At 40.7% G+C, this 13,287-nt stretch overlaps 1 protein-coding gene across 1 annotated transcript; it reads left to right on the top strand.

Annotated features, from left to right (window-relative positions):
• The first annotated feature begins 2,225 nt into the window (after positions 1-2,225).
• Positions 2,226-5,969, top strand: LOC123107214 (uncharacterized). Its single transcript, XM_044529215.1, has 5 exons — positions 2,226-2,468; positions 3,896-4,138; positions 4,571-4,611; positions 4,690-5,668; positions 5,744-5,969. Exons 1-4 carry the CDS (start codon positions 2,454-2,456, stop codon positions 4,841-4,843), a joined length of 453 nt encoding a protein of 150 aa, XP_044385150.1. The 5' UTR covers positions 2,226-2,453; the 3' UTR covers positions 4,844-5,668; positions 5,744-5,969.
• Positions 5,970-13,287: the final 7,318 nt, after the last annotated feature.

The following is a 13,287-nucleotide window of genomic DNA, read 5'->3' as shown; positions in this document are numbered from 1 at the left end:
CAGAAAGGGAAAAAACGTGTTTTCCTTTTTTTTTTTGCAAGAGTCATGGTTTTGCTTCTGCGAGAGGCATGGTCGTGTTTTCGCGAGAGTCACGGCCGTGCCTCTCAGAAACGGAAAAAACACGTTTTCTGTTTTTTCCTTCCACGAGAGTCACGGTTTTGCTTTCACGAGAGGCACCAGCGTGCCTCTTTCGAAAAGGAAAAAAATCAATGCTCCCGGTTTCGGTTTTTTCACCCGGTTTTTTTCGTGAAAAAAGTTTGTCAAAGCCTATCAACATGGGATCTAATTTTGAAGATCTCGACGCGAGGAATCCAACAATGAAAACGGTTCGAGATTTGAACGCACGGTTTAAAAGATAAAACGTTTTCAATAAACGGATCTATGAAAAAAAGAAACTTTCAGGTTGCGACAAGTGGCACGCTGCATATGCGCCACATGTCACGACCTGAGAAAGTGGAGTGTTCTTTACAACAAATACTCTTTAATTAGTTACTTCGGAGAGAGCTCCTAGCTGAAGCTCGTTAGCGTCGAACAGTCGAGCTTTCGCGCAGGGCACGTGATCTGAATGGGCCGGCCTATTCGGTGGTGAGCAGCTATTAAAATCCCCCAAAAAATGAGCGCCAGTGGTGTAAAAAACAACACAAAAAAAGAGCTGCTTCAACGCTAGGGGAGACATGTACTTAACCGCTGGAGCAGATCGGTACTACTGTTAAATATGCACCCGAAATATTTTACAAGTGACTATATAGGCAGATCCAAATATTTTCCTTTCAAACATTTAAAGAAAATTCTGACTATATATTTTTTTAAATTCTGAACAACTTCTTAAAAACACGAACAAGTATAGGAAAAATTGCCCAAATTTTGGATTTGTAAGCAAATTAGAAAACGGAAAGAATGTATGAATTTGTGAACAAATTTTGAAAAATGGAAACATTTTTTCAATTCTTTTTTTAACAAACTAAAACAATTTTGGAATTTGCGAACAAATTTAAAGACGGGAGCTTTTTTTAATTTATGAACAAATGTTGGAAAATGGAACAATTTTTGAAAACATGAACATTTTGAATAAAACGAACAATTTTCGCATCTGTGAAAAAAACGAAGCTCTGGACAATTTTTTTAAAAAGTGAACATTACAAAAATTTATTGAATTTCTAATTTTTTTTAAAAACTGGAACGTTTTTTGAGCTGATGAATATATTTTCAAAGGCGAACATATTTTCAAGTATGTGAACATTTTTTTATTGAATTTGTGAACAAAATTTGAAATAGGAACTATTTTTGAACTTATGAACATTGTTTGAAAGGTGAATATTCCTTTCATATATACGTACATTTTCTAAAATGACGATTTTTTAACTTCTGAACAAAAACTAAAAAATAGGAACATTTTTTCGAACATCCAAACATATTTTGAAATCTTGAACAAATTTTAAAATTTCAAAAAAGAAAAAAGAAACAAAAAACGAGTAGAAAAGGAATTACAAAAGTAATAAAGAAAGAAATACAGATATGAAAAGGCAAAAGAAAAAAGGAAAACGAAAGAAAAGAAAAAGAAAAAAAATTAATAAAAACCACGAATAAAAAACCAAAAACTACTGGAAACTGGTTCAAGAACCTTCTAGAAGCTTCCCAAAACCGATCAGGAAGCTTCTAGGAGGTTCCTGGTAACTGTAGCGCGCGTTATGTCGTCATTGGCCGGCCCACCCTGTTCCCTAGTCGCTAGCTCTCTGTGCGAATCAGCAACAGTTTGCCGTAGAGAGCGGCAAATAGGAATTATAAAACTCACAACCCTACATTACAGGGTATTTGTTCATCACCAATCGGGCTACCAAAGGTTAGTGATTAACAGGTCGAGCGAGTACTTAAGAATTGAATACAGCGGCAGATAAAATTATAACCTGAACAATGTTTAACAATTTTGTGATATATGTTAAATAATTTTTAAATACGCATTGAACATTTTGTGATATGCGTTGAACATTTTTGTAATGCATGTTGAACAATTTGGTAATATATGGTGAACATTTTCTTATAATTGATGAATATTTTTTGTAATACTCGGAGAACTTTTTATATAACACATAAAAAGGAAGAAAAACATAAAAGAAAATATACAAAAATTAAAAAAGAAACAAAAAAATAACAAAACCACTGAAAAGCGCATAATAAAACATTGAAAAAACCAAAAGGAACAAAATCCACGGAAGAAAAACGAAAAAAAAACCCGCAGGAAACAACGAAGGAAGGAGCAGCGAAAAAAAAGGATCTGCCTGTGACAGCCGCCCCTATCTGTTCCCCAGTCCACGGCGTAGATGCGCATCCTTCTCTGATCGCCGGGACCGAGACGCTGGGCTGCCGTAGCGCGTAGCAGCCGCGGGAGGCGGGACGCAGTCGCTGGGCCGCTGCTGCAGGGAGAACTGGTTGCCGGGCCGCCGGCGACCAGATCCATGGCGCCCACGGAGGTGAGAGGTCGACCACCTGAATTTCAACAACCCATTGTTCTGTCCGTGAGTTCGTCAGATTTGATATGGCTTTACCTCTGTTTTGACTAGCACCTTCTGCTACGGAAATCAACTTTCGCATCGACACGCAGCTAACCTGACGTTATTGTTTTGTCGCAAGAAAAACAAAACTGACGTTATTGCTTCAATGTACAGAAATCATGTGTTTTTCAGCAATATAAGAGCGTTTAGATACACCACGTTGCCTGGAAGAAGAATAAAGTTAGTAAATTAGTACTCCCTTCGTCCTGTAATATAAGTAGTGTCAAAAACGCTCTTCTATTACGAGACGGAGGGAGTACTAGTTAATAATCCCGCCAGAAAAACATACGAGTACTTATTTAATACTCCCTACGTAAAGAAATATAAGTGCGTTTAGATCATTAATTATAGAGGGAGTATAAGGAAATAAGAGTGCCAGGAATGCTTGATGACATGCATCCGCCTGAAATATGGTGTCTGGTACTGGTACGGTGTTTTTATGACAGATTCAGAGATTCTTACACCAGGTAGTAGCTCCTTGGTTTTTCAGGCAAACGAAAACTGTTTCCTTTCTTTGTTTGTAAGCCAAATGGTAATACGTTCTGCAGGCTGCAACTTCAGCCTTCACCACAGTCCACAATAGTATCATTCACATGCATTACACATGCATTAAATTGGTGTTGAGTATGTGCAAGATAACAAAAACAACACTGCATCAGGAACAGCCTTGTCCCGTAAAAATATTGTTTTTTTTACAAGTATAGAGAACACACGGTGCTTCTGGGCATCACTAGATCAAGCGGTGCCGCACACCCTAGCTACAAATTTTAAGTTCATGTTTCCCCTATGTGCTTTGGGACTGTCTTGGTGACTGTATTTCAGTTTTAAATTGGAGAGCAACATGAGTTAGAGGAAGAGGTACGTTTTGGTGAATATTGATTTCGTTCTACTCATTACATCGGCTGCAATTCTCGCTTTTGAATTGAAAGGTTGTTTTTTGCTGATTGTAGCTTGTCATACAGACACATATATGCAGAAAAATTTCCTTGCTTCCTAGAAAACATTGTGCTTGATATTTTGGAAAATTTAAGAAAGATCTATCACAAACAACATAGAATTTTTGTACTGCATATTGTTCAACCTAGAAAACTCAGTAGTCCAATACATTGTTGTATTGTTTAGCGGTGCAGTTCATCTCTTGAGTTCTACTACTGTTTTTGTACTGCACATTATCAAATACAGAAATTGGTCTGGTGATTATGATACGCTGGAGTTTTAATTGTTTACTTTTCTGTATGCTTGTAATGATATATGCTGGAGTTGTCCTTATTTCCATTTTCTAATGCTTCTAATGATATGATTGGTCTGGGAGTTTGTGCTCTATAATCTTTAAAGTTTTGCCTAAGGTCCTAGAGGTTTCTCCCGGTTCACCAACTATATCACAAGAACATGTTGATCCACCACTGATAGAGATTGCAGCAGAAAAATCGCCGGAGCTGCCTGAGGAAATCATGATGGATATATTTGCCCTTTTTGTGGTCCCTGAATTTGTGCGGGCTCTATCTACTCCTTCTGGAACTCGGTGTATACAAGAATACATAACATCGGTCCACAGACACCATGCCTCCTCTACACTTCAGAATCAGCTGGTGAGAATGTTGCTTGCCTCTACAGCCTTGCCCTAAAGAGGGCACAAATTAACCCTCCCCGAGCCGCCTATCCATCGTAGGCATCTGATCGGGACCTCACATGGGTGGGTGATTACCATCGATGAGCGTTTTGAGATGCACGCCGTGAATCCAATCACTCGTGAACAGATTGTGCTCCCTTCTGTGATCACCATTGAACAAATTTGATGTTTAATTTAAGAATTATATGACTCTAAATTTTAATTCTAACCAACATTGTTTTATTTTTATGAGTCATCCCCTAATGAGTTTTAATTCTACATCTTTTCTGCCCAACGGTGATTCGACATAGAGTAAAAATTAAAGTTTTGGCATGTTTATTTATTTACCAATTACCAACGTAAATTTCTATTCATGCAAGTTTACTTATGTATTTTTTTATGAAAATTTCAGCTTCAGCTGCATTTTGAGACGACAGGATCGAACCATGTAAGGTGAGTAACTACCCACGCTGGAAGTCCCAGGTTCAGTTATGTTCAGTTATAATGAGTTTGATTTTGCCTTGAGGGAAGAAAAACGGTGCCACAGTGTATGCAGACCTCAAAAAATGCTTATGGTGTTAAGATGGAAAAAAAGGGACAAATCCAACCATATTGCGCTTCTTATTATGAATGTGACAATATCATCGGACATTGCAAGGGTACTCCTCAAGAAAGACACTACTGAAGAATTCTTTCCTGAAATGGAGGAGCAGTTCAAAGGCTCTGGGAAAGTATACGCTCACGAGCTTTTGGCTAACCTGTTGTTGGCAATGTTAGACAACATATACTGAGAATGCTGAATTTTTCACCAAGCTTAAAGCTTTGGACTGTTCATTGAGGGAAACCTTCTCGTGTCATGATTCTAAAGCCCTCCCAAATGATTTTGATCAATTCAAGATCAATTATAGTTCTTTAAAGGAAAATTGGGCACTCGTTGAGATTACCGCTAGGATTGTGCAGGAGGAAGAGAGATTTCCATGTTGGCTCTGGAAGAGAAAGCATGATTCGACCTCATAATCCTCACTTTAACCTGGACAATCCTAGTGGTCATCTCAGCGAGTGTTCAATTTTCCTTTAGAGAATTATAGTTGATTTTGATTTTATCAAAATCAGTTGGAAGGGACTCAAGAATCATGAGTATGAGAAGGTTTTCACTTAATGAACAATCCAAAGCTCCAAGCTTGGTGAAAGCATTCATCATTCTCAATCTATGTTGTCTAACATTCCCATCAACAGTGTACTTCTGAAGAAGCTTAGCCAAAAGCTCATGAGCGTACACTTTCTCGAAGCCTTTGAATTGCTCCTCCATTTCAGCAAGGAATTCTTTATCAGTTTCTTTCTTGGGGCAAGGTTTCCTAAGCCTTAGAAAAGGCAATTGAAGAAAGAAGCCTATAAGTCATTAAAGGGTAAATAAGTCGGCGCCTCTTCTTCAACGTGCATCAATTTTGCTCCAAGGAAGGACACGCCCAAAGGGAATGCCCAGGCTTCCTAAAATGGATGAAGGAAATAGGTACTAATGAAATAAATTTTGTTGATGAATCACTTTATGTCAAATTTTCTATAATGTCATGGTGGATTGATTCAGGTGCAACCACTCATGTTGCTAAGTCTATGCTGGGGTTCGTATGATTCAAACTATAAGTTGAGGAACAAGAAAGTTTAAGGCAGCGAGATGAGTTGAAGCTATGGGATCTCCCACGTTGGAGCTATACAATCTTTGACTGAATAATGTTCTTTGTCTACCTACCTTAAGTAGGAATTTGATTTCCGTTTCTTGTTTAGATGATGACATGTACGAATGTATGTTTGGCAATGGACAGTTCGTTTTAGATGAGTTTAATAAGAATGTTGGCCTCAGTGTCAGACGAGGCAAATTATACATGTTATTTCTTAATAATGATTTAGTTATGTTTGTGAGTGATGAATCTAATGTTGAAAAGAAATGGAAATGCATTAGTAACTCTTCGAAATTGTGGCATTGTCATTTAGGCCACATTTCAAGGGGGGAATGGAACACTTAGTTAAAAACAAAATACTCCTTCCATTACACCAAATGTGTTGAAAGCATTAAAGGAAAATATGCAAAAACAATTAAGAAAGGAGTGGTAAGGAACACAAGGGTTTTACAATTAATTCATACTGACATATGTGGACCCCTTAACGTTAAGTCCGTCAATGGTTGTGATTCATTCATTACATTCAGAGACAACTTCCCCTGATATGGGTATATTTACCCTATACCTGACCAATTGGAAGCTTTGGAGACATTCAAAGTTTTCAAAGTTGAGGTAGAAAATTAGTTGAACACAAAAATCAAAGTTGTATGGTCTGATTGTGGGGGGGGGGGGAGTATTATGGTAGAAACACTCCTTCTAGGCAGATTCCTGGACCTTTTGCCAAGTCATGTGAAAATGGAATCATTTCTCATTACTTAATGCCTGGTGAACCACAACAAAATGGTGCGGCTAAGTGTCGCAATTGCACCCTTATGTGAAGCTTGCTTTTTCACACAAGTTTAGCAGTGAGCCTTTGAACTGATTCATTAAAGACAGCTGCATACATACTAAATCTTTCTCCGACCTACTCAACACTGAACACACCTTACGTGATGTGGGCGGGAAAGAAACCGAGCTTGAATTACATATGGTGTGGGGTTGTCCTGATGAGGCTAAAATTCTCAATCCACAACTTAAGAAATTGGATCAAAAAACAATTAGTCGTTTCTTTGTTGGACACCCTCATAGGGGAAAGGGATATCGCTTCTATTGTCCAAGCCATACTACCAAGTTCGTGGAAACTAGACAAGTGGTATATTTTTAGGATAATAAGGTCAAAAAGATAGGGACAATCGATTTGTGGAAAAGCGGGTTTGTACACCGTCCCCGATTATCCAAAGTTTGTTTTTTCAATATGAATAAATGTGACATTTGATGATCCCGAATCTTACGGTTCAGGATCTCAACCAAAATGGTGATCTGGAAACTAATAATGATGGATATCCAGACGCTAATGAGGATCCCCAGCAACATAATGATCCTCAAAATAATGATGTTCCACCACCACCTCCTGTGGGTAGAATACGACGCTAGTGGAAGAAATCCATCTCAATTGATTATGTAACTTTCATGAGTGAGGATATAAAAGATATCGGGAAGGTAGAGGATCCAACCTCTTATAAGGAAGCCATTAAAAGTGAAAATTCATCCAAGTGGTTGGTTGCCACGGAAGACGAGTTGAAATCTATGGGCTCAAATGACGTTTGAGACTTCGTAGAAATTCATGATGGAGCTAAATGAGTAGGCTACAAGTGGTTCTACAAAACCAGTATGATTCCAAAGATAATGTCGAAAGGTTCAAAGAAAAACTTGTTGCAAAAAGGTTCACATGGAGAGAAGGAATTGACTGTAATGAAACCTTATTTCATGTGTCAACCAAATATTCATTCAGAATCGTCATTGCATTAGTAGCTCATTGCGACCTAGAATTGCACTAAATGGGTGTTAAAATGACATTCTAACTGGTTACCTCAATGAAGATGTTTACATGACTCAGTGGAAAGGTTTTGTTGTGGAAGGGAAAGAACATTTAGCATGTTGTCTAAAGAAATCGATTTGCCTCTTGAAGCAAGCTTCAAGACAGTGGTGCGTCAAGCTCAATAAGATTATGACAACTTTTGGTTCCATGGAAAATATTGTGAACAACTCCATATATATATTAAATTTAAAGGTAGTAGGTTCACAATTTTAGTCATATATGTTGATGACATATTGTAGGCATGTAGCGATAAGGATATGCTTCATGAGACCAATGTTGGGGAACGCGGTATTTCAAAATTTTTACCTACGACCACGCAAGATCTATCTAGGAGATGCATAGCAACGAGAGGGGGAGAGTATGTCTACATACCCTCGTAGACCAAAAGCGAAAGCGTTTAGTAACGCGGTTGATGTAGTCGAACGTCTTCGTGATCCAACCGATCAAGTACTGAACGCACATCACCTCCGCGATCTACACACGTTCAGCTCGGTGATGTCCCTCGTACTCTTGATCTAGTTGAGGCCGAGGGAGAGTTTCGTCAGCACGACGGTGTGATGACGGTGATGATGAAGTTACCGAAGTAGGGCTTCGCCTAAGCTCTACAACGATATGACCAAGGTGGAATTCTGTGGAGGGGGGCACCGCACATGGCTAAACAATCAACTTGTGTGTCTATGGGGTGCCCCCTCCCCCATATATAAAGGGGGAGGAGGGGAGGGCCGACCCTCATAGGGCACGCCCAAGAGGGGAGTCCTACTCCCAGTAGGAGTAGGTTTCCCCCCTTCCTAGTTGGAGTAGGAGAAGAAGGAAGAGGGAGAGGGAGAGAAGGAAAGGGGGGGGGGATGGCCCCCACCCAATTCGGATTGGGCTTGGGAGGGAGCCCTCCACCTGGCCGACTCCACCTCTTTCCCACTAAGGCCCAATAAGGCCCATTGACTCCCCGGGGGGTTCCGGTAACCCCCCCGGTACTTGGATTTCTTGCCAAACCACAGTTCATAAGGTGTCATCTCAACGGATTTCGATGGTGCCTTATTTAACATGAATGAAGCCGTCTCTAAAGCATAACCCCAAAACCATAGCGGTAAATCAGTGAGAGACATCATAGATCGCACCATTATCTAATAAAGTGCGGTTACAACGTTCGGACACACCATTACGCTATGGTGTTCCAGGTGGCGTGAGTTGCGAAACTATTCCGCATTGTTTCAAATGAAGACCAAACTCGTAACTCAAATATTCTCCTCCATGATCAGATCGTAGAAACTTTATTTTCTTGTTACGATGATTTTCCACTTCACTCTGAAATTATTTGAACTTTTTAAATGTTTCATACTTATGTTTCATCAAGTAGATATACCCATATCTGCTCAAATCATCTGTGAAGGTCAAAAAATAACGATACCCGCCGTGAGCATCAACACTCATCGGACCACATACATCAGTATGTATTATTTCCAATAAGTCCATTGCTCGCTCCATTGTTCCAGAGAATGCAGTCTTAGTCATCTTTCCCATGAGGCATGGTTCACAAGCATCAAATGATTCATAATCAAGTGATTCCAAAATCCCATCAGCGTGGAGTTTCTTCATGTGCTTTACACCAATATGACCTAAATGGTAGTGCCACAAATAAGTTGCACTATTATTATTAAACTTATATCTTTTGGCGTCAATACTATGAATATGTGTATCACTACTATCAAGATTTAGTAAAAATACACCACTCATCAAGGGTGCATGACCATAAAAGATATTACTCATATAAATAGAATAACCATTATTCTCTGATTTAAATGAATAACCGTCTCGCATCAAACAAGATCTAGATATAATGTCCATTCTTAACGATGTCACCAAATAACAATTATTCAGGTCTAAAACTAATCCCGAAGGTAGATGTAGAGGTAGCGTGCCGACGGCGATCACATCAACTTTGGAACCATTTCCCACGCGCATCGTCACCTCGTCCTTAGCCAATATTCGCTTAATCTGTAGCCCCTATTTTGAGTTGGAAATACTAGCAACAGAACTAGTATCAAATACCCAAGCGCTACTATGAGCATTAGTAAGGTACATATCAATAACATGTATATCAAATATACCTTTCACTTTGCCATCCTTCTTATCCGCCAAATACTTGGGGCAGTTCCGCTTCCAGTGACCAGTCCATTTGCAGTAGAAGCACTCAGTCTCAGGTTTAGGTCCAGACTTGGGCTTCTTCACTTGAGCAGCAACTTGCTTGTTGTTCTTCTTGAAGTTCCTCTTCTTCCCTGTGCCCTTTTTCTTGAAACTGGTGGTCTTGTTGACCATCAACACTTGATGCTCCTTCTTGATTTCTACCTCCGCAGCCTTTAGCATTGAAGAGCTCGAGAATTGTCTTATCCATCCCTTGCATATTATAGTTCATCATGAAGCTCTTGTAGCTTGGTGGCAGTGATTGAAGAACTCTGTCAATGACACTATCATCAGGAAGATTAACTCCCAGCTGAGTCAAGTGATTGTGGTACCCAGACATTCTGAGTATATGTTCACTGACAGAACTATTCTCCTCCATTTTTGCAGTTGTAGAACTTATTGGAGACTTCATATCTCTCAATCCAGGCATTTGCTTGAAATATTAACTTCAACTCCTGGAACATCTCATATGCTCCATGACGTTCAAAACGTCGTTGAAGTCCCAGTTCTAAGCTGTAAAGCATGGCACACTGAACTATCGATTAGTCATCAGCTTTGCTTTACCAGACGTTCTTAATGTCGTCAGCAGCATCTACAGCAGGCTTGTCACCGAGCAGTGCTTCCAGGACGTAATTCTTCTGTGCAGCAATGAGGATAATCCTCAAGTTACGGACCTAGTCCGTGTAATTGCTACCATCATCCTTCAACTTAGCTTTCTCTAGGAACGCATTAAAATTCAACGGAACAACAACACGGGCCATTTATCTACAACAACATAGACATGCAAAATACTATCAGGTACTAAGTTCATGATAAATTTAAGTTCAATTTAATCATATTACTTAAGAACTCCCACTTAGATAGACATCTGTCTAATCATCTAAGTGATCACGTGATCCATATCAACTAAACCATGTCCGATCATCACGTGAGATGGAGTAGTTTTCAATGGTGAACATCACTATGTTGATCATATCTACTATATGATTCACGCCCGACCTTCCGGTCTCAGTGTTCCGAGGCCATATCTGCATATGCTAGGCTCGTCAAGTTTAACCCGGGTATTCTGCTTGTGCAAAACCGGCTTGCACCCGTTGTATGTGAACATAGAGCTTATCACACCCGATCATCATGTGGTGTCTCGACACGACGAACTGTAGCAACGGTGCATACTCAGGGAGAAAACTTATACCTTGAAATTTAGTGAGAGATCATCTTATAGTGCTACCGCCGTACTAAGCAAAATAAGATGCATAAAGGATAAACATCACATGCAATCAAATAAGTGATATGATATGGCCATCATCATCTTGTGCCTTTTGATCTCCATCTACAAAGCACCGTCATGATCACCGTCGTCACCGGCTTGACACCTTGGTCTCCATTGAAGCATCATTGTCGTCTCGCCAACTATTGCTTCCACTGAAGGAAATATGCCCTAGAGGCAATAATAAAGTTATTATTTATTTCCTTATAATCATGATAAATGTTTATTATTCATGCTAGAATTGTATTAAACCGGAAACATAATACATGTGTGAATACATAGACAAACAAAGTGTCACTAGTATGCCTCTACTTGACTAGCTCGTTAATCAAAGATGGTTATGTTTCCTAACCATGAACAATGAGTTGTTGTTTGATTAACGAGGTCACATCATTAGTTGAATGATCTGATTGACATGACCCATTCTATTAGCTTAGCACCCGATCGTTTAGTATGTTGCTATTGCTTTCTTCATAACTTATACATGTTCCTATAACTATGAGATTATGCAACTCCCGTTTACCGGAGGAACACTTTGGGTACTACCAAACGTCACAACGTAACTGGGTGATTATAAAGGAGTACTACAGGTGTCTCCAAAGGTACATGTTGGGTTGGCGTATTTCGAGATTAGGTTTTGTCACTCCGATTGTCGGAGAGGTATCTCTGGGCCCTCTCGGTAATGCACATCACATAAGCCTTGCAAGCATTGCAACTAATGAGTTAGTTGCGGGATGATGTATTACAGAACGAGTAAAGAGACTTGCCGGTAACGAGATTGAACTAGGTATTGGATACCGACGATCGAATCTCGGGCAAGTAACATACCGATGACAAAGGGAACAACGTATGTTGTTATGCGGTCTGACCGATAAAGATCTTCGTAGAATATGTAGGAGCCAATATGGGCATCCAGGTCCCGCTATTGGTTATTGACCGGAGACATGTCTCGGTCATGTCTACATTGTTCTCGAACCCGTAGGGTCTGCACGCTTAAGGTTACGATGACAGTTATATTATGAGTTTATGCATTTTGATGTACCGAAGGTTGTTCGGAGTCCCGGATGTGATCACGGACATGACGAGGAGTCTCGAAATGGTCGATACGTAAAGATTGATATATTGGAAGCCTATGTTTGGATATCGGAAGTGTTCCGGGTGAAATCGGGATTTTACCGGAGTACCGGGAAGGTTACTGGAACCCCCCGGGAGCTAAATGGGCCATGATGGGCCTTAGTGGAAAAGAGAAGAGGCAGCCCTACATGGGCTGCACGCCTCCCCCTTCCCCTAGTCCTATTAGGACTAGGAGAGGTGGCCGGTCCCCTCTCTCTCTTTTCCCCCTCCGCGAATCCTATTCCAACTAGGATTGGGGGGGGGATCCTACTCTCAGAGGGAGTAGGACTCTCCTGGCGCACCCCTTGTGGCCGGCCAGCCTCCCCCCTTTGGTCCTTTATATACTAAGGTAGAGGCACCATAGAACACACAAGTTGATCCACGTGATCTATTCCTTAGCCGTGTGCGGTGCCCCCAGCCACCATAGTCCTCGATAATACTGTAGCGGAGTTTAGGCGAAGCCCTGCTGCTGTAGTGCATCAAGATCGTCACCACGCCATCGTGCTGACGGAACTCTTCCCTGACACTTTGCTGGATCGGAGTCCGGGGATCGTCATCGAGCTGAACGTGTGCTCGAACTCGGAGGTGCCGTAGTTTCGGTGCTTGATCGCTTGGATCGTGAAGACGTACGACTACTTCCTCTACGTTGCGTCAACGCTTCCGCAGTCGGTCTGCGTGGGTACGTAGACAACACTCTCCCGTCTCATTGCTATGCATCACATGATCTTGCGTGAGCGTAGAATTTTTTTTGAAATTACTACGAAACCCAACAGTGGTATCAAAGCCTAGGTTATTTATGTTGATGTTATATGCACGAGTAGAACACAAGTGAGTTGTGGGCGATATAAGTCATACTGCCTACCAGCATGTCATACTTTGGTTTGGCGGCATTGTTGGACGAGACGACCCGGACCAACATTACGCGTACGCTTACGCGAGACCGGTTCCCCCGACGTGCTTTGCACATAGGTGGCTTACGGGCGACTGTCTCTCCAACTTTAGTTGAACCAAGTATGGCTACGCCCGGTCCTTGCGAA

The sequence above is a fragment of the Triticum aestivum genome, chromosome 5A (assembly GCF_018294505.1).
Source record: "Triticum aestivum cultivar Chinese Spring chromosome 5A, IWGSC CS RefSeq v2.1, whole genome shotgun sequence".
NCBI lineage: Eukaryota > Viridiplantae > Streptophyta > Magnoliopsida > Poales > Poaceae > Triticum > Triticum aestivum.
This window is presented reverse-complemented; position numbering and strand designations above follow the sequence as displayed.

What these genes read in the sequence shown, in the direction of transcription:
- LOC123107214 (XM_044529215.1), top strand. An exon ending in CTACACTTCAGAATCAGCTG is followed by an intron (nt 4,139 to 4,570) that starts GTGAGAATGTTG and finishes TGAAAATTTCAG; the next exon opens with CTTCAGCTGCATTTTGAGAC. An exon ending in ACAGGATCGAACCATGTAAG is followed by an intron (nt 4,612 to 4,689) that starts GTGAGTAACTAC and finishes CCTTGAGGGAAG; the next exon opens with AAAAACGGTGCCACAGTGTA.